A 22,207-nucleotide genomic window follows, 5' to 3' on the forward strand; every position below is an offset into this window, starting at 1 on the left:
AGAGAGATGGACTGGAAGAGGAACAACCGGGACAGAACCGGTACCCCGACCGGGACTAGAACCCGGAGTGCCGGTGCTGCAGGCAGAGGATTAGCCTAATGAGCCACACTGCTGGCCCTTGCTCTGTATCTTGCAATAAATACCTACTTTTCTTCACCACCCCAAAGGCAGTGATTGGTCTGCTGTGCTTCAAATGAATGGACACAGTTTGGGGTTCTATAGCAACTCCTCCACCCAGTTCTGGGGGCTTACGATAACACAATGTTACACTTTCACTAGCATTAATTAAACTATTATCATGAGGACAGCTCTGTCTTAGTCATCACTTTGGCTTCCAATCAGTCTCTGTACCAACATCACAGGCAATAGCCAGCAAGCCACACCAAGACTCCTCTAGAAGAACACTACCTTCCCAGAGATAAACCACTCAAGATAGAATCTAGGAAAAATGAGATCAGTCAGTAATTCATGTTACTGTTTGAGGGAAAGCTCTGTTCAGTATACTGGGGCTTTTTTGTAAGATAGATTCCCACTTGGAGACTGGAGATGGCTACAACAAACAAGCATGATTGCTGATTCTGGCTATTAAGACCACCCAACTTCGTTTTTCTGATTTCAAGTTTGCAAAATAAATTTTTTTATTATAACTCCTCATAGGGAGAGAATTCATGAGCTGGTCAATGGAATAATTGACATAGCAGATAAATTTTTCATTTTAAATAAATCAATGGGGCATCACAGAGAATTCACTGTCTTGTGGTTTGGTGAGCATGAATGGTATTAAGAGATCTTTCCTTCCTGGAAGCACTGGCTGTTCTGGACCTGTCTCAACTTGCATGGTGCACATCTCACCCTGGACTGCAAGGGCCTTAAAGGTGACACTCCCATCTGCTACAGAAGTGGCCAGTCCTCTTTGAAGTCTCTGTATCATCCTGAGTAATGTCAATATTGCTTTCCTGTAAGCTCTGATAAGCTGACCCTTATAATGGGGTGGTTTAGGGCTCTTGAAAGTGTGGTACGGCTGGCGCCGCGGCTCACTAGGTTAATCCTCCCCCTTGCGGCGCCGGCACACCAGGTTCTAGTCCCGGTCGGGGCGCCGGATTCTGTCCCGGTTGCCCCTCTTCCAGGCCAGCTCTCTGCTATGGCCCGGGAGTGCAGTGGAGAATGGCCCAAGTACTTGGGCCCTGCACCCCATGGGAGACCAGGATAAATACCTGGCTCCTGCCTTCGGATCAGCATGGTGCGCCGGCTGCAGCGCACCAGCCGCGGCGGCCATTGGAGGGTGAACCAACGGCAAGGGAAGACCTTTCTCTCGGTCTCTCACTGTCTACTCTGCCTGTCAAAAAAAAAAAAAAAAAAAAAAAAGAATTAAAAAAGTGTGGTTAAGCACTTTGACATCCTAATGTTCTGAACTAAGTGGTAAAAATGTCTTCTTGTCATCTAGAATTTCCCTCAATCTCTCAAGCAATTAAAGACTTTTAATTTTGTACTTCCAAATATGTTGAGTAAATATATAGGTAAATATTTGATTTTCTTTATAAAGAAAAAAAAAAAGAATGATTTTCTTTATAAAGAATAAATACAGCAAATACAGCAATATAGACTAAAATAAGCAAGTGATGGCCTCAAGGTAGAATAAAACAGTAAGAGGGACACCTACTGGTCAGAACTCACCGCACCATGCTGCCCCTTGCTCTTGGGATTGTTCAATCCTTCTGAGGCACTGGCAGACCACAGGCACACATGCACTAATGTCTCTGTAATTTTAAATATACTTTTCTTCTAAAATGCCTGTTATTACCTCCCACTCAATAGATCCTCCACCTACACACATCCTCTTTACCTGGCTATTTCTTTTTTGTCTGAGTTCAGCTATCACCTCCAGTGGAACCTCTTGCTAGCACTGAACATACAGCTGGTGTTCATATTCTGTCTCCCTCACCACTTATATAGGCATAACTAGCTTTCAGATCTGTATCCCAGCCATCTAGCACAATGCCTGGTTCATAGTAGTTCAATAAATACTTTTGAAAATAATCAGGGAAATGATCAGATTTGTTCACATATACAGGCTAATGAAACAATTGAATTTGTGCCACTTAAATGATACTATGGAAAACTCCTAACTTAATCTAAAGCATTTTCAATCTCTAAATATAAAAGAACAGCTTTTACCCCTAAAGAGCAATGATATTATCTTTGCACACTTGTATGGTCTGAGTAATCTAAATTTTAAAGACATGGTTTCACAGTCACAGCCTAATTTTGTGAGGATGACCCTGTTTTTCCCAGCTTGTTGAATGGACCATACTTTATATCCAGAAAAATGGGCTTCTCCCTGGGATTTTTGCACAATCTAGTAAAATTCTATTGTTTGCATGACTGTAAGATAGGAAACAGTGATTTAAAAAAGAAGAAGAAAAAGCTGTGCTAATTAGTCCTGGAGTTGGTTCCTGGATTATCTAGAAAATCAGGGAAAACAAAGCATGAGTCTACCATATATCTTGTGCGACTTTTAATTAAATAAAATGGGGGAAAGATCAAGATAATGTTCCTGGAAGAAGAAATCTATGCAAATAAGGCAGTCTGGATTGGTTTACTGGCCCTACACTTTACTGGCAAAGCATGATTTGCTCCCCAATGTTTCAGGTGGCCATCTAAAATAAAATTTCTGCTATAATTTATCATGTCTGGTAAGAATAAATTCATTAAAGAAGATGAAACACCTAAGAGATGCTGCAATTTATTACCATTTTTTATGTGTGTGTGTGCTAGAAAGAGAACTCAAAGAAGTGTTTGAGGTACCAGGAAACCATCTATTCTCAAGGCCCAGAATTTCACTGTGACCCAGAACAGAATGAGTTCTGGCACAGTGAATGGAGTACAGAGATGTCTCAGGATGGGGAGAGATCAAAAGAAAGCCAAGAGGCCAAGGAAGAACATAAGAAGCAGAATACACACCGGTAGACAAAACATCATCTGATTGAAGAAAAAGCTCTACTGCCTCTCTGTACTCAGCATTTCCTAGTCAAACAACCACCATGGTATCATCTTTCAGATTCTCAACTGGACTGAAACAGCTGCTGTGCAGAGGAGAGTTTCCGTGTCTGAAAGCTATTTTCAGAGACATCGGTTATGTGGAGGTCAAGTTCATCCTTTCTTGCTCTCTCACCTCAAATGCCCTTATTAGCTGTTTGGTATGTGCAGATTTTAAAAAGGAAAAAAAAAAAAGAGTAGTACCACATGCCAACAAGACCAAACAAAACAATATTTCAGAGAAACTCAGATATCACTTCTTTTGTAACACTTCTCCCGGGAAGAAAATGTACATTTCCAAAACCCAGAGCTGAATTTCTGAAGTATATATATCAGATGGACCTATTATTGATTCACTTCAAATGGGTCTTACTAACTGAACATAATGAGAGCATCTTGAAAGAAGTACAGAGCAAACATAAAGGTTTATATGCATAAAAATATCATGGAGAGATAAAGGGAGGTAATATGTACACTATTTCTGTACCACATAGTCATTCACACACATTCATAGTATAAGCATACCAAAAATAACTAATAACTCTACCAACCACCTGACAATGCTGAACAATGTTGAAAACTGTACCTAGGTTAACAATTCTATAACTTAAGGAACTGTTGTCTGTTTCCCTACAGGACTGGTAATACTCAATAAATGGTTGCCACTCTTTTGATCATAGAATTAACATTAAAGTTTGGGTCATCTGAACATTCTAATCACCCAAAGAGCATCACGATTAAACAACCAGATGTTTGGGGCTGGCATTGTGGCACAGCAGGTTAATCTGCCACTTGTAACATCAGTACCCCATATCAGAGCACCAGCTCAAGTCATGGCTGCTTCACTCCTGATCCAGCTCTTGTCTAATGCACTTGGAAAAACAATGGAAGACAGCTTGGCTTACTGCCACCCAAGTAGAAGAACAAGGTGCAGTTCCTGACTGCTGGTTTCAGTCTGACCCCATGGTAGCCATTTGAGGAGTAAACAAGCAAATGGACAATGCAAATGGACAATCTCTTTCTCTCTCCTCTCTCTCTCTCTCTCTCCCTCTCTCTCTCTCATTTTCTCTCTTATTTTCTTTCTCTCTTTCTCTGTCATTCTGTCTTTCAAATAAAAAAAACTATATAAATCTTAAATCAGGTGTTTGGTTAAGTAGTGACTATCAGAACATACACTATAATATATACATATACACAACAGTTTATAATACTTTGGAAGTACAGAAATCCATAATCATTTTGGTCAAAATATCTGATAGATACCCAATAGTCATATAATTCACCTCCAAAGGAATATTAATCTCATATTTTAGTATCCTACAGGGATATTAAGAAAATAAAATTCAAAAAATCAGAAACTAGCATTCTGACATGATAGTACTTTTCATTTGAATGCATGTACCTAGAAGATCTAGAGCAAGAGTCTTTATTTTTGTGTGCACAGGGTTTGCCCAATTACTACCCATTTAATATGTACTCATTAAAATAAAGTAAATGAAATGAGAAAGTCAGGCGGCCTTTTCCAAATATATTACAAAAAGGAAATGCTACAATATCTCTAAAAATGCCCATAATTGACCTATAAATTTGCTTGTAAATGCCATGTTATACTTACCAATCTTGTGAGGTAACATGAATTCAAATAAATTTGGAATTCAAATGCAGAAATGATAAGCAATTTTCCAAAGGTTATTGATTACACCTTTATATTATTCCTTAAATAAATTCCAGGGAATAACTGCTTTTACAAATGAATTAAAGAGATCAGCTCCTTACCTTTAATTTACAACTTAAGCTACACTTGAATACATTATTGAGTGATACAGTGTATTTGAAAATATTTACAAGAATTCACATTATTAGTCCTATTTTAACTTAAGTATAATTCAACGTTTCAAAGTATCTACCAGTTAGCGGTCTATAATAGGGAACTGTGCACTACAACCTGTGCACTAAATCCATGAGTTGGTGAATTTTACATTTTTAATTAGTTGTCATGTGAAAATTATATGAAATTCCATTTTCAGTGGCATAAATAGTCTTAGGGGAACACAGCAATGCTCATTTAATTTACAAAGTGCTATCTGTGTTGACTTTCACCTGAGGGTGGCAGACTAGAGTAGTTGCCCTTGAGTAGCTTCAGAAATCATATGGCCTGCTAAGTTTAAAATATTTACCATCTGACCCTTAACAACAAAAGTCGCCACCTCTGATCTGTAAGGAGATAGTTAGTGATAGTGGAAGTGATTGAAGAATTGATCATGCTCCTCTGGATCTAGGGTTGCTGCATTTTCTAAACTAATTCATGATTCAATGAACAACACAGAAAGCACTGTACCTGACATTTTCCTTGGGGGACCTGAAAACAAAAATAGAAAGCATTAACCGGAATTCCTGACAATTATAACTGTCACACAATATACCAAAGCACAAGTTCTCTGTGTATTTCTCTTGATTTTCTTTGAAGTGCATCCTTAAATAAAAATAGTTGCATAGTATCAGACACTGACAATTACCTATAGATTGATGGAAGAGAATAAAGGGGGAGAAAATATTCCATTTAAAATCAATAGACTTTATTGTCTTTTAAGCTTTGCTTAAAAATACTTTTAAAGCAATTAATATATGTTTATCTCTTTATAAACAAACACTTTACAGTACACCTGAAGACGATTTCATTTGTTGGCATTAAAACTGAGAATCTTTTTTGAGACACATTATGCTAAGTAGTAGTAAAATAAATGAAAATAATAACGGATGTATTGACCTATACTAAAATATAACATTGAGAAATTTCAGAACCTTACTGAATATTCATATGAGAGAGGGGAAAAGACTCATAAATCAAATACTCTTTTAAATAACAAAGAAAATGGAACAATAACTTCAAGACTCTAAATGAAGATTATTTCCCAACTAGAACCCCATGCCTAAGCAAATCATCCATCCAGTAGGATGGTCAAATAAGATTTTCAAACATAAACAGACAGTGAAATTGTCTCCCATATACTTTTTTGCATACTATATAAATGAGGAAGAAGATCAAGAAAGAAGCTTATGTGAGCCACAGTAGAGAAGAATGGCATCCTATGTTGTTTCCTGAGCCTAGACATGAAGGAGCATTAATCAAGGAATGGGGGGATAGAATAAGCTATGTAACAAAAACAGGAGATTAAACAAGGCAAAAAAATTATGGATCTCCAAAGTAACATCCCCAAGCTGAACAATCTAAATTGGTGGGACATTTATGCTTCCCTAATTCATTCAGAGACCCAAGTTCTTCTGTCTTGTTGCTCACTCCTATCACTGTACTTTTCTGCATATACAAAAGTCTCAGGATGTATCTATGTTCTAGTTTGTGAGGAAAGGATGAGCAGAAATTCAGAGTAAGCAATTAAGGCAGAAGTTTACAGATACCAATTCCATTCTTAAATCATCAGTGATAGCTTAGTCACATAAACACTCCATTAAGAAGAAAGGTTATAAAATATAGTTCCTAGCATCATGTGACTAGCTTAAATTATTTTATTATGAAACAAAGTAAAAGCAGACTTTGTGATATAGTTTCCACAACAGAGAACAAGCAGTCCAGAGTGAGTGAGTTCAGGAATGTGATGTTCCCGTTACTAAGTATTTACTCAATAAATGTTTATATGTATTATGTTGCAAGTCTTAAGTGAGGAAGAAATGTCTTTTTAAGAAGTTCTCTTTCAACGGGAATCACTGTGCTCTTACTCCCCTGTAGGATCTCTGTCCTTAATGTGTAGTACTATGTGAATTAACAGTAAAACTAGTATTCAAACAGTACTTTACACTTTGTGTATCTATGTGGGTGCAATCTGTTGAAATCTTTACTTAGTATATACTAAGTTGATCTTCTGTATAAAAAGATAATTTTAAATGAATCTTAATGAAGAATGGGATGGGAAAGGGAGTAGGAGATGGGATGGTTTGTGGGTGGGAGGGTGGTTATGGGGGGAAAAACTGCTATAAGCTAAAAATTGTACTTTTGAAATTTATTAAATAAAAGTTTAAAAAAAGTTCTCTTTGACTTGCTCAAAGCTATGATATTTGAAATAAAGTCTAAAGAGTCCCTTATAGACTGACCTTATGCCAGGTTGTCAAATCACCTTAACAGAACATGAACAGACTTTTTAGGAAGGTGTTAAGGCCATCACACCAAATGAGAGCTGTGTAACTTGTCAGCAGTAAACTTGAAATACAAATTCCTACCCCAGACCAACTACTGACCTAGTATGTCTTCTAGAATGTATTATTTTATCTTCTTCTAACTCTACTTCCTTACCTGAAAAACTAGAATTGAGAATACTAATTTATCAGAAAAGACATTGAATTATATTAATGAAAATATTTGTTGCTAGTGTATACAAGGGATCTTCAAAAAGTGTATGGGAAGTGACTGTTATGAAAAAAACATACCCAAAATTCAAAACATTTTTTGCACCAAGCTAAATTTATCTTCTAATTAATTTTTCCATTTGCTTTTAAAGTAATCTACATGATAAACAAAGAGGATATTCCATCTGGAACAGAGTACTATCAATCATACATGTTTATAAAATCTAGTTACCTAAATTGAAGTACATGAATATCCTTGTAGCCTGGTAAGCCAATAAATGCATTTTCAACCTGTTAAAAATAAAAATTATAAGTATGCAGGACTGTGAAAATTATATAGAAAAATCCTTTGAACAGTAAAATGTTCACTGTTTTCAGCAACTAGAAGTTTGAACACACACACAGCTGGAAAGTCAAAATTACAATAGTTACCATGTTAAAAAAATTTTTACCACAATACTGCCACATTTTTCTTTTTAATTTCATCCTTCCAGGTTTAAATGTGCTTTAAAATTAATTTTTCCCAAATTATAAAAAATATATTTAATGGCAAAACACCGCCTTTTCATTTTGTGATGAAATGTAAAAAGAAGTATTCATTTCAAAAGAAACTACAATAGCATTTTTAAAATTAAATTATTATTGTTTAGACTAGACTTCTCATTCCAGTACACACATTGACCAGAGTCAAGTCTGTGTTTCCTGTAAGTATGAAAGTGTCCGGTGCCATCTGTTTCCTGTTCCTATGAGGCAGAAGAATGATGATCACTCTCAGAATTTGGAAGAAGTCTACAAGCCCTGAACTGGCCCCAGGTCAGAGGCCCTGTAGATTGGCTGGCATCAGGGAAGGTAAGAGGCAGTGTCCAGATCACTCGACCGGTCAAAAGATCAGGTTATGAGCATCACATTCGCAGCAGCGAGTTTTACTGAGTCTTTAAAATTCAACGATGTAACTCCTTGTGAGTTTAATGATTTGAGGAGATGAAAGAATGCTAGATTGGATGAAAGTCTAGAAATAATCAAGTTATGCAAAAATACATACTTTAACAAAACTGACCATCTAAGCCATAATACTGCAGAAAGTGACTCACCAAATGGGTCAGTACATAGCCAAGACCAGAACAAGGGAAATAAATTAATGGATTTTGAAGACATCTGTAGGCATCTGCTTTTAACCAAGTCCTCAGATAATCAGAATAGTGGGACTTTAAAAGAATCTTGGTTCGCCAAAGATCATCATGCCTTACAAATAAAAATCCAAACTCATGAAACATCTTGGCAATACAACTACTTTGCCTTGTTTTACTCTCTGAGAGGAAAAAGAAAGGTGCTATAATTCTTGTGAGACAGAGGAGGGGGTAGAAGTTTTAGAACTAGGAATTAGAAGACTGAGGGTTAGTCCCAGAGCCCTGTTTTTGTTGGCAAAGTGGCCATGCACAAATCTTCTTTTATAGAACAAACATTGCTCTATCCACCCACTGCCAGTTTTTATAAAATTAAATGTGCCTGAAAGTACACGTGTTGTCCACATGTACATTTTTATCACTAAGCCCATCTAGACCTAGGCTTTGTCAACTCTTGCCAGAGCCTAAACATGTTCAGGTATTCTAATTCATCATGTTAGCTATGCTAAAGGAGTTGCAAGTCACTCACTTTATTAACACCAGTAGTAATAACAGGTACAATTTATTGAGTGACTACTATATCTGGTGCTTTGCAATATTACTTCTAATCCTTGAAACACTCCCAAGATAGATGTATGATAGACAGACAGATAGATAGATAGATACCCCAATTCTATCAATGACAAAGCTGAGATGCTAAGATGTCAACTAACTTGGCCAGAATCACACATCTGGTGAGAGAGGGAATCATAATTTAATCCCAAGTTCCCCTAATAATGAAACCTGCATTCTTCCTACTGAATTACATTGTCTATTCCTCCTTCTTCTGCCTCATGACAAATAAGTTTTAGAATTAGGACCAAGCCCAGGAAAACTGTGAAGTTTACTAGAACTTTTCATTTGAATTAAAATGAAGGGGACCTTCTAGAGTACAAAGGCAACAGTACTTGGACTGGCGAGAGGAGTCTGGATTTGCATCTTCTGCTCAGAGAGGCTGAAATAACCACGAACAGTTTGACCTCCTGAACCTCTCAGTAAAATGGAGGTGCTTATCCACATGGCTGCTGTGAGCAAACAGACAGAAAGTAGCCTACAGAGTATACAGCACTAGACAAGGACGTTACATTGTTACTGTGACTGACTTCTGGTTCTGACACTAACAAGTTTTTCCCACTCCTTTCTCTTCTGACATAATACTTCATATCATCCCAAGCTTTTCCTGTCCTCTCCTCCTCTTACTACGCTTTTCATTAAAAGGGGGTAGGGGGCTGGTGCTGCAGCTCACTTGGCTAATACTCCACCTGCGGCACCAGCACCCCGGGTTCTAGTCCCAGTTGCTCCTCTTCCAGTCCCGCTCTCTGCTGTGGTCCGGGAAGGCAGTGGAGGATGGCCCAAGTGCTTGGGCCCTGCACCCGCGTGGGAGACCAGGAAAAGCAACTGGCTCCTGGCTTTGGATCGGCACAGCGCACCGGCTATAGCTGCCATTTCGGGGGTGAACCAATGGAAGGAAGACCTTTCTCTCTGTCTCTCTCTCTCTCTCACTGTCTAACTCTGCCTGTCAAAATAAAGGGGGGGGGGAGTAATAGCTCTTGAACCTAATCCTTTCCAAACAGCTATCTGTATCTTCCAAGATGATCTAGGAGGAAATATTGAAAGAACAATCCTCACGACTGCCATGAAGGGAGAGCACTAGAGGGCTGCCCTCATTTTGTAGTAAATATGATGACAGGATTCCTTCAGAGACACCACCTCCACCTCTGTTGTTCACAGAAAGAAGTGGCTGTTGGTAGACATTTCCCTCAGGTAATAAGGGGATGGAGGGTGCAGAGACAGGCCAGAAAAGGAGGTGTGGACCCTGATGCTTCATCACTTCCAAACCACCTAAGCCAATAGCTACCTACCTCATGAAGTTCCCATTGGAGATGTTTGTCAGAGTACTTACTAGCCTTCCCCTAAAATGCAACCATGCCTTGCAATTGTTTACCCAAACATGAAGGCTTATTAAATGTTCCTTAATCCGAAGGCAGAGAGAACCAGACAGCCAATTCAAAACACTATCTGATGCCAGGTGGCCACTGCCTGGCTGACATTTCTTCCACATACCATACAGCCTTGCAACTTGGCCACACAGCTAGGAAAATGAATTGTCTGGACTTCGCTCCCCATGTCTGATGGTTGCAATGATGCTGTTTGGCTGAGAATTGCACATTTTTATTTCCCATCTGGACAGAGTGTCTGGGGAAGGAAATTAATCCAAGGTAACAGAATTGACAAACTTGGCCAAGGAGAACTCCACCAAGAGGGAATGGAAAAGAAATAAACAGGAAGAAATGATGTGCCCTGTCATCAGACAGGGAAGTGTAGATGGGAATTCAGTGCCTTTCTGTACAAGAGCAATGATACACCAGAAGGTGGCAAGTACAAGCATTTTTTGACTGAAAGAATTTGAGTTCAAGTCCTATATAGAATTCTTCCAGAAAGTAAAATTATGGGATGTTCTAAGCCATCATTGTTTAAGGAAATTCTTTTTCAAAAATACCTCCAATCAACTAGCTGAAATCAGAGGGAAGTGTATTTTTCACTAGAAGCTCTTTTATGCTTCTAAAATTTATTCCATGTAATATCTATGTGTCAACTATTCAGAATCTTTCATTTTTAGAAAGGAATACTAAAGGTGAAATTTTTAAAGACCAAATTTAATATTCCCTCAAGAAAAACTGTATACTAATTCATATATACTCCTCAAACATGCTTACTTCTCCAAATATTATCAAGTCAGAACAACCCACAGAACATATTCTTCCTGGCTGTGCAGCTAAAGTCAGAAATAGCATTTATTTGTTAACAGATGGAAGGATTTTTTTTCTGTGAAGAGTTTATCTGTCTTTCTGTGAACTTTTCACAGAATTTTCTGGAAAAATGGCTAAGTCACCAACCCAGAAAGCAAGTAGATGAACAACTTCAATTTTACACCTTCTTTTAAACATTGCTGTGAATACAGAAAACTTACATCTATACCCAGGAAACTGTCTTACATATCAAAAAATCTACATAAAACAAACAAAAATTACCCACCTCTGAAACAAACTCTTCTACAAGGTGCTGGTAGTGAAAGCTGGAGGGATCCTGGAGTTCTTCCTGGTATTGCTTCCCCAAAAGGTGGATGCTGAATTCTGCAATCTGTTCAGCTGCTGGTTCTTTGGGTTCATCTATCACATTCTCAATTTCATTGCTGATCTGGATTTTTAGAGAAAGAACAATAGATGTTGATGTTTATTCATTCACCCAACAAGAATTTATTGATTGCCTTCAATGTACCAGACACTGCCAGAAGCAACCTATGATAATGACTTTTTTTTTATTTTTGACAGGCAGAGTGGACAGTGAGAGAGAGAGACAGAGAGAAAGGTCTTCCTTTGCCGTTGGTTCACCCTCCAATGGCCGCCGCGGCCGGCGCGCTGCGGCCGGCGCAGCGCGCTGATCCGATGGCAGGAGCCAGGAGCCAGGTGCTTTTCCTGGTCTCCCATGGGGTGCAGGGCCCAAGCACCTGGGCCATCCTCCACTGTACTCCCTGGCCACAGCAGAGGGCTGGCTTGGAAGAGGGACAACCGGGACAGAATCCGGCGCCCCGACCGGGACTAGAACCCGGTGTGCCGGCGCCGCTAGGCGGAGGATTAGGCTAGTGAGCCGCGGCGCCGGCCGATAATGACTTTTTATATAGCATTTAATGTTATAACAAATCAGGAGGACTTCAAGGCACATGACTAATATTAAAATTACTGTGCATTTGTATATTCTTTTTTTTTTTTTTTTTTTGACAGGCAGAGTGGACAGTGAGAGAGAGAGAGAGAGAAAGGTCTTCCTTTGCCGTTGGTTCACCCTCCAATGGCCACCGCGGCCGGCGCACCGCGCTGATCCGAAGGCGGGAGCCAGGTACTTATCCTGGTTTCCCATGGGGTGCAGGGCCCAAGCACTTGGGCCATCCTCCACTGCACTCCCTGACCACAGCAGAGAGCTGGCCTGGAAGAGGGGCAACCGGGACAGAATCCGGCGCCCCAACCGGAACTAGAACTCGGTGTGCCGGCGCCGGCGCCGCAAGGCGGAGGATTAGCCTAGTGAGCCGCGGCGCTGGCCTGTATATTCTTTTGAACATACACTGACCAGGGGAAGGTAGACTATTTCCCAACGGAAATCATCAGATGAGTTGACTGTGCTATAATTATTGCAGATGGGTACTTCTCAAACTTCTTGGTCCCTGAGCTCTATCTTAAATTCTTAAAAAGAACTAGGGGCTGACGCTGTGGCATAGGGGGTAAAGTCACCACCTGCAGTGGCAGCATCCCATATCCACACCAGTTTGAGTCTTGGCTGCTTCACTTTCAATCCAGCTCTCTGCTATGGCCTGGGAAAGCAGTAGAAAATGGCCCAAATCCTTGGGTTCCTGCATCCCCATGGGAGACCTGGAAGAAGGTCCTGGATCCTGGCTTCAGATCAGCACAGCTCCAGCTGTTGCAGCCATTTGGGGAGTGAACCAGCAGATGGAAGACCCCCCCCTCCATCTGCCTCTCTGTAATTTTGCATTTCAAATAAATAAATAAATCTTTAAACAAAAAAAAAAGTTAGTGGCAAAAGTGACATTGTTTACATTGTTGCAAATTTTTTAATCTCTGCTTTTGCATTCAATTAGTTTCAATATGTTGTCTTAGTTGAAATACCTGAAGAAAGCCTGTCCACACAGATAAATACTGGGGAATGGAGGAATAAATTAGTAACAGTTTTGGTAATTGTGGATATTGTATTTTGATACCACTCCAAAATGAACAAGTGGCACTTTCTCAAAAGAGTTGCTATAGAGAATCAGAAACCATGTATAAGAAACTTTTTGTAGTCTGTAACATTAAAATCCAGGTCTTCCACTGGCCAAAGTTGAAATAATTTAAGGAACAAAATGAATATTTGACTATAACATAAGGAATTAAAAATTATTGCTGGATTCTTAATAAATGCACTCAGATATGTCAAAAAAGAATTAAATACATATGAGTGCATGTTGATATCAATAAAAGAATAAATAAGTGATATTTGAGTGACAGGGGCTTCTTAAGAAATTAGGTAGACTACCACTACTAGAATACAACAGTTTTAACTGAAGTATGTGAGATATATCTGACCTCATTTAATATAAGCCCTTCCACTTTAATATCTTCAAACCAGTGACTGGATAGGATAAATCAGTTAAGACTCACAGCAAGCCAATGGCACAGTCAGGAATAGAACACAGGGAACTTTTTTCATTGTATCATTTTTTCATCCCTGCTGGATTACATAGTTAGAGATCCTTAAAACTTCAGAATGGGGAAAACCCTCAAAGATTTCATCATCTCTTCTGAAGTCTGAATTCTGTCTACAATTTCCTGGGTAAATGGTAACTCATTATCAGTTTAAAAAGCTATGCTAGAAATAAGCAGACTACAATATTTCTAAAAAGCTTTCATGGCTGGAGAGTTCTCAACATTAAACCCAAACTAAATTCCTGTAAGTTCCATGATCAATCTAAGTCCTATAACCTGGGACACATATTATAATCTGTAGTCATTGAGACTGCTTCAAATATGGACAGTCAACTATCTTGTGTTCCCTGACATCTCACCACTTCCTCTGGTCCAGATATTTCTCAGACTGGTAATGTCTTCCTTAGGGAATAGCAGCCACAAATGAGTTCTAATAAATTATATATGGTGTTATGGAAGCTACCATAGAACTGTTTGACTATGTGTGCTTTCTGGAAGCCATGAAAGGGTACCCCAGACCCTGCCATGTGACTGGCAGCCCCAAGAGGCCCTGGAGCATCCTAAGAACTTGGAATGCTGTGGTCCATGCCAGTGAGCAGGGAAAGCTAATCTTACTGGAATTCTCATGGGTTAAAAGCCAGTTCTGCCTGCTACGTGCTGGGTGACTTTGAGACAGCAGCAAAATGGAACAGCCTTCCCCAAGGGCTGGGCTTCACGTTGCGTCTTCTCAGGGCAGCTCTGGGTTCCGAGTGTAGTGCTGTTTTCATTGTCATATCTCTGTCACATCATGCTGTGAAGGTGTTGACTATGGATGTGACCCTATACACTGTAGAGAATTTTATTTTGAGGTGAGCATCTCGTTAGGGTTTATAAAAGATATTTTCCTATTTAGACCTCAGGGCTCTTTTGGGATCCTAGATGAAATGTCACCCCAGCAGCTTCAATTCTCAAAAGGGCGATCGCCTTTCCATGAAATACGATGTCATGTTATTTCCCAGAAAGAATGTGTTTTTTTCCTTCTTAACTTCTAACCAGTTCTGTGTTTGATGTTTAAAAAGTATGTAAGAGAGATGCCATAATGTAAAGAACTGGGAAAATTATGGCTAAAGAATTAAAAATCACTTGCAAAATAAAAAAAATTAAATATGGTGGGACCACTACCTCCCTCATAGTAGACCCTATATTTCTATAAATGAAACCTAAAATTAAACTAGCTTTTTCTGGTTTTTGCTTTGTTTGGTCTCAGTGGTTACATCATATTGTTGATTCACACAAGACTAATATTAACAAAAACTCTTAGTCTTATGGAATTTTGCACAATAGTTTGCATTTTTCCATATTAAATCGCATCTCACTAAATGTGGACAGTGACTTAAATTTTCAATATTATTATGCAAGAAATACCTAAGTAACCTTATTACTAAAGAACACCTAAAATGCTGAGTAAATATTTTAATATTCTTATATTATGTATGTATTCTAATATAATATATATAATGTAAAAAAATAAATTCTAAGAAATCTGAGGTGGCTGAATAGAGGTATCCTCTTGTTCATGTCTGCCATAAAAATGTATCAGGGCAACAAAGGAAGAACTGCATTTCAAGGAGATTGACTGAGGGAGAACTGTGGAAATCAGCAAAAAAGTCACAGAAATCTTAAATAGCATAGAGAGTCAGGAAGGCAGCATGCAGAGAATAACAAACACTGCAACTCTAAATGCCAGTTCCCCAGACATGGGAGGATCTCCACACCATCAAGAAAAGATAAGTGGGAAATCATCATTGCTGCAGACCAGTAGCTCTAACTACATAAGAATTCCCTGGTTCTAGTTATAACAAGATTAAAATTTAGTTTGAGGAGCTCTTCTTTTGAAATAACCATTCAGACAAAAAAGGAAAAGGAGGCAGAGGAGGAGGAGGTGGGGAGGAAGAGGAGGACGAGAAGGAGAAAACAAGAAGAAAGGAAAATGAGTTTTAAAAATTAAGAAAGCCTGTGAAATATCTGGGATACCATTAAGCAAATAAATATTCATATTATGGGGCTACCTAATTAGAAAATAAGGTAAAATATATTGAAAACCTCTTTAATAAAATAATAACTAAAAAGTTCCCAAGTCTTGAAATAGATAGGCCATCTGGATCCAGGAAACTCAAAAGACACTAACAAACCTCAACTGTAAAGATCTTCTCCAAGCATTTTATTGTCAAATTGTGAGAAGTCAAAGAGAGAATTCTAAAAACAAAAAGAGAAAAGTATCAAGTCACATATGAGAGAAGACCTATTAGACTGGCAGTAGACTTCTTGGCAGGAACCTTGCAAGCCAGAGAGAATAGGATGATATAGGAAAAAAAGTACAGAAAGCAATAAACTGACCACCAAGAATACTATATCCAGCAAAACTATTTTTCAAATAAAGGAGAAATAGTCTTTCCCAGGCAGGCAAAAATTCATCCCTACCAGACTGGCCCACAAGAAATGCTTAAGGGCGTCCTACATTAAAAGTAAAAAGTCATAATTGTCATCATGTAAACCAGAGAAGTATCAAATTCACAAGTGGAACAGATACAAATAGAAAAGTGAATCAAACATTATTACAATAAAAAACTAACAAGCCACAAAGACAAATAGTAAGAGGGGCAGAAAGAACAAAGAATATACAAAAGGGCAATAAAGCAATTAACAAGAGTACACTCTTCTTATCAGTAATAAACCCTTGACTATAAATGGATTAGACCTTCACTCAAGAGATATAGACTGGCCAAATGGATAAAACAAGACTCAACTATATGCTGCCTACAAGAAACTCACTTCACCAGTAAAGATACACATAGAATGAAAGTGAAGGGTAAGAAAAAGACATTTCATAAAATAGAAACTAAAAACAACCAGGAGTGTATGTACTCTCATCAGGTAAAAAAAAAAAAAAAATTTAAATGAAAAACTGTAATAAGAGACATAGAAAGCCATTATATATTGAAACACAAAATTAACATACAAAAGGCAGTCACCTTTTTATTTACCAATAACAGGCTTGCTGAAAAATAAATCAAGAAAGCAATCTCATTCACAATAGTTACCAAAAACACTTTGGAATAAATTTAACCAAAGAAGTGAAATATTTCTATAACAAAAAATATGGAATACTGATGAAGGAAATTATTAGAGTTCATAAAAAATGAAAAGATGTTGCATGTGTTCATGGATTGAAGACTTAATATTATTAAAACAACCATAGTACTCAAAGAAATCTACAAATTTAATGCAATCCCCATCAAATTACCAAAGACATTCTTTGTAGAAATAGAAAAAACAATCACAAAATTCATATAGAACTAGACCCGGAATATCCAAGATGGCAAAATAGAGACAGGATGATCCAAATCACACAGGGCAAAATTGATAATTAAGGAGAGAAGATACACACCTGAGAAAAAGGCATGGGAAATTCGCAGCAGAAAACCTAAGAAAACAGCAGAGACTGAGCAGGTCTGCACCAAGAGAGCAAATAAGAAAGGGATACGGGGGAGGCTCAGATTGGGGAGGGTAGCGCTGGCCCCCAGCAGACCAGGTGAGTTAGGAATCCACAGGTCTATGGAGCTGCAGAGAGCAGCAGGAGGAAGAGCTTGTCAAACTGCTTTTGAAGTTCCATTGGGGCGGGGAATACAGAGGAACAAATAGAGAGGTCAGGCACTCCCTGCCTACTTCCCCCATCCTAACTTGCAGCTGGCTGGGAGAAACCATTTTGCCCCTTTGTTCATCTGTTTATATTTTGGATGCAAACAGGGGACTGCCACCCTTATCTCCCGTGGGTGAATCTATCAAAAGTGGGGGTCACTTCACCTCACCCACCAACAAGAACAAAAACCACAACAATTCAGAAGAATTCCTTCACCCACCATCAGGCTGTACAGCAAAGAGAAGTCCTATTGGAAGCTCATACCCACCCCTACCACCACTGAGAAGTGGGCTTGGCTCCAGTAGATGGGGCTCTGCAAACGTACTTGCAATGCACAGACCCACAGCAGCTCATTACAGAGGGAACCATCCCCACAGGAAAGTCTCCACAGATTCTAGGTGCAGTTGCTTAAGCAGGGTGATCTAGAGCTGAACACACCAGGGACTAACAATGGGGTATCCCACAAGTGTAAGGAAAAAGGAGGGTCACACCAACAGAAGAGAACAACCTCCTCCAACCAAATAACCAGAGGAGAACTACAAAGCCCCCACGGGGGCCTTACCTTGGGTACCTGCTCCACCCTGGATTACTGAACAGAACACCCAGGCCACATCCAGCACACACCTCTTGGTAATCGCTGAAAGTACAGACATCCCACTAAACCACAAAGACACAAAGAGAAAGCAATGAGACCAAAAAAATACACAAATGCTGAAAAACAAAGGAAAGCCCCTGAATAAGAATAATGAAGACACTATGAGCCCCCACAAAAAATACTACAACACTTCAACAGAAGGTGAAGATGAAGAGATTGAGGGTATGCCAGAAATAGAATTCAGAAAATTATTCATCAGATTACTTAGATGCAATCAGAAGGTTAATTCACAAACTAAATGAAAAAATTTCCCATGAAACTGAGATATTAAAGAGAAGTCAGAATGAAATACTAGAAATGAAGAATTCAATAGATCTAATAAAAATGCTATGGAAAGTTTTAACAACAGAAAGTTGAGAGAGAAGAAAAATTTCTGGAAATTTTACAGCCAGACCCCCCCCCCCCCCCCCCGCCGCCAAATAAAAAACAAAGAAATTAGAAAACTAAAAGACACTGTTGGAGATCTACAAGATACTACCAAAGGACTGAATAAATGGATCCTAGGAGTTCCAGAAGGCATAGAAAGACAGAAAGGATTAAAAGACCCTTCCAACAAAGTAAAGCCCAGGACTTGATGGCTTCACCGCTGAATACTACCAAACATTTAAAGAAGAAATAACTCCCATTCTTCTCAAGCTATTCAAAACAACCAAAAGAAAGATAATCCTCCCAAATTCTTTCTAAGAAGCCAGCATCACTTTAATTCCTAAACCTGGAAAACATATAACAGAGAAAGAGAACTACAGACCAATCTCTCTGTTGGAATAAATTTAACCAAGGATGTCAAAGATCTCTACAATGAGAATTACAAAACACTAAAGAAAAAAATAGAAGATACCACAAAATGGAAAAATCTTCCATGTCCATGGATTGAAAGAATCAATATCATCAAAATGTCCATACTACTGAAAGAAATTTATAGGTGCAATGTGATACCAATCAAAATACCAAAGACATTCTTCAAAGATATGTAAAAAATGATGCTGAAATTCATATGGAAACACAGGAGACCCCGAATAGCTAAAGCAATCTTATACAACAAAAACAAAGTTGGAGGCATCACAATACCAGATTTCTCTCTCTCTCTTTTTTTTTTTTTTTTTTTTTTTTTTTTTGACAAGCAGAGTGGACAGTGAGAGAGAGAGACAGAGAGAAAGGTCTTCCTTTGCCGTTGGTTCACCCTCCAATGGCCGCCGTGGCAAGTGCGCTGTGGCCGGCGTATTGCGCTGATCCGAAGCCAGGAGCCAGGTGCTTCCCCCGGTCTCCCATGGGGTGCAGGGCCCAAGCACTTGGGCCATCCTCCACTGCCTTCCCGAGGCCACATCAGAGAGCTGGCCTGGAAGGGGGGCAACCAGGAAAGAATCCGGCGCCCCGACCGGGACTAGAACCCAGTGTGCCGGCGCCAAGAGGTGGAGGATTAGCCTATTGAGCTGCAGCGCTGGCCTCACAATACCAGATTTCAAGACAAACTTCAGGGCAGCTGTAATCAAAACAGCCTGGTACTGATACAAAAGCAGACAGACAGACCAATGGAACAGAATAGAAACACCCGAAATCAATCCATTTATCTACAACAACTAATCTTCGACAAATGACCTAAAATCAACCCCTGAAGCAAGAGCAGTCTCTTCAACAAATGGTGCTTGGAAAACTGGATCTCCATATGCAGAAGCATGAAGCAAGCCTTTTACCTGACACTTTCACCAAAAACACTCAAAATGGACTAGAGACCTAAATCTATGACCCGACACTGTCAAATCATTAGAGAACATTGTGGAAACCCTACAAGACATTGGTGTAGACAAACAGTTCCTGGAATAGACCCCAGAGGCATGGGCAACCAAAGCCAAAATAGACAAATGGGATTATATCAAATTGAGAAGCTTCTGAACTGCAAAAGAAACAATCAGCAAAGTGAAGAGACAACCAATAGAATTGGAGAAAATATTTGCAAACTATACAAGTGATAAAGATTTAATAACCAGGGGCCAGTGCCATGGCTCACTTGGTTAATCCTCTGTCTGTGGCGCCGGCATCCCATATGGGCACCAGGTTCTAGTCTCGGTTGCTCCTCTTCCAGTCCAGCTCTCTGCTGTGGCCTGGGGAGGTAGTGAAGAATGGCCCAAGTGCTTGGGCCCTGCACCCGCATGGGAGACCAGGAAGAAGCACCTGGCTCCTGGCTTCGGATTGGCATAACTCCAGCTGTAGCAGCCATGTCAGGGGTGAACCAACGGAAGGAAGACCTTTCTCTGTCTCTCTCTCACTGTCTAACTCTATCTGTCAAATAAAAAAAAATTTTTTTAAATACCCAATCCCATTTAATTAATACAAATTTATGGAGCCAAGTTAAACAAATAAGTCATTTAAAGTCTCTTTAACATCCATAAAATACTAGAGAACATTTTATTTTTATCTCAGTTAAAAAGACTGCCTTAGAACAGGAAGCTAACAGTCTATACAATTGTTCATAAATTTACGAAGAGAACTGCTTCCTTAAAATGCCTTTCTCTTTATGAGAAATAAAATATTAAAAATGATTGCCAGTCATTTGGGGGAATTAAAAATCTGTTAGAACAGACTATCTATAATTTTGATTTTACAAAAAATTTAAAGATATTTAATAACCAGAATGTATAGAGAGATCAAGAAACTCAAAAATAACAAAACAATTTGGTTAAGAAATGGGCAAAGGGCTTAAACAGACATTTCTCAGAAGAGGAAATCCAAATGGCCAACAGACACATGAAAAAATGCTCAGGATTACTAGGCACCAGAAAATGCAGATCAAAACCACAATGAGGTTTTGCCTCAGTCCAGTCAGAATGCCTTTCATACAGAAATCAACAAACAACAAATACTGGCAAGGATGTGGGGAAAAAGGACCCTATGTCACTGTTGGTGGGAATGTAAACTGGTAAGCCACTATAGAAGACAGTGTGGGGATTCCTCAGAAACCTGAATATAGCCCTACCATATGACTTAGCCATCCCACTCTTGGGAATCTACCCAAGGGAAATGAAATCAGTATTTGAAAGAGCTATCTGTACCTCCATGTTTATTGCCGCTCAATTCACAATAGCAAAGACATTGAATACACCCAAATGCCTATCAACTGAAGACTGGATAAAGAAATTATGGGATATGTATACCCCAGAATACTATACAGCAATAAAAAAGGAGGAGGAGGAGGAGGAAGAAGAGGAAGAAGAAGAAAGTATTCTGGTCATTTGCAACAAAATGGATGAAACTGCAAAACATCATACTTAGTGAAATAAGCAAGTCGCAAAGGGACAAATTCTATATGTTCTTTCTGATCTGAGATAACTAATAGATCACCTAAATGGCAACATATAGAAATGAAATTGACACTATGAGAAGCAATGTTTTTAAACAGCCCTTCTCCTGACTGTTGAGGAATAGCTCTTTATTCTATACTTTTGCTTATCTTTTCCTTTATAATTTTTTTATCTTTTTTTCTTTCATACAAATCATTTAACTCTATACTAAACATAGAGTTAATCACATATGTATAAAGTTGATTAAAAATAGATCTTAGGAAAGAATAAAAGTGAGAATAAGAAAGGGAAAAGGAAGGGGGGATGGGAGTGTGGGTGGGAGGGCAGGCACAATGGAAAGAATTACCTAGACCCTAAAGCTATAATCATGAAATATATGAAGTGAGTAACTGCAAAGCAGTATACTCCTACATACTTTCCTACAGACTCACTTCTAAAGGTACAGCTAAGCAAATTGCCATAGGACCCCAAAATCCTTCAAGTTGGCTGATAAAAATAGTAGCTTATGTGTTAAGACCAAATATATATGATTAAGTGGTAAAATGACCATATAGATAGGATCAAGTGATCATATAAATAGGACTAAGTATATGGAAACAATAATAACCAGAATTAAAAAGGAGTGAAGGCCCCAACATGGGAGGCAGTCCATACAGCAGTCTCAGAATGACAATCACTTTGAGTACCCTCCAACCTCAAAATCTGCCCTTGAGGCACTCTGGTCTGGATGGAAAGCCCAGGAGGAGCATATCAGGCATGGAAAGCTA

The 22,207-nt window shown here is 38.9% G+C and overlaps 1 protein-coding gene across 1 annotated transcript in view; it reads right to left on the reverse strand.

The window, feature by feature from the left end:
- Window positions 1-22,207, reverse strand: part of IMPG2 (interphotoreceptor matrix proteoglycan 2) — an 87,945-nt gene that overhangs the window by 31,450 nt on the left and 34,288 nt on the right. Inside the window, exons 7-9 of the mRNA XM_089331633.1 lie at window positions 11,595-11,756; window positions 7,628-7,686; window positions 5,375-5,395 (exon numbers count right to left, since the gene is read on the reverse strand). Of these exons, the coding sequence (XP_089187759.1) occupies window positions 5,375-5,395; window positions 7,628-7,686; window positions 11,595-11,756 (242 nt within the window). The remainder of the gene's footprint in view (window positions 1-5,374; window positions 5,396-7,627; window positions 7,687-11,594; window positions 11,757-22,207) is intronic.

This window comes from Oryctolagus cuniculus, chromosome 4 (genome assembly GCF_051225735.1).
Source record: "Oryctolagus cuniculus isolate XC-2025 breed Fujian yellow rabbit chromosome 4, ASM5122573v1, whole genome shotgun sequence".
Lineage (NCBI taxonomy): Eukaryota > Metazoa > Chordata > Mammalia > Lagomorpha > Leporidae > Oryctolagus > Oryctolagus cuniculus.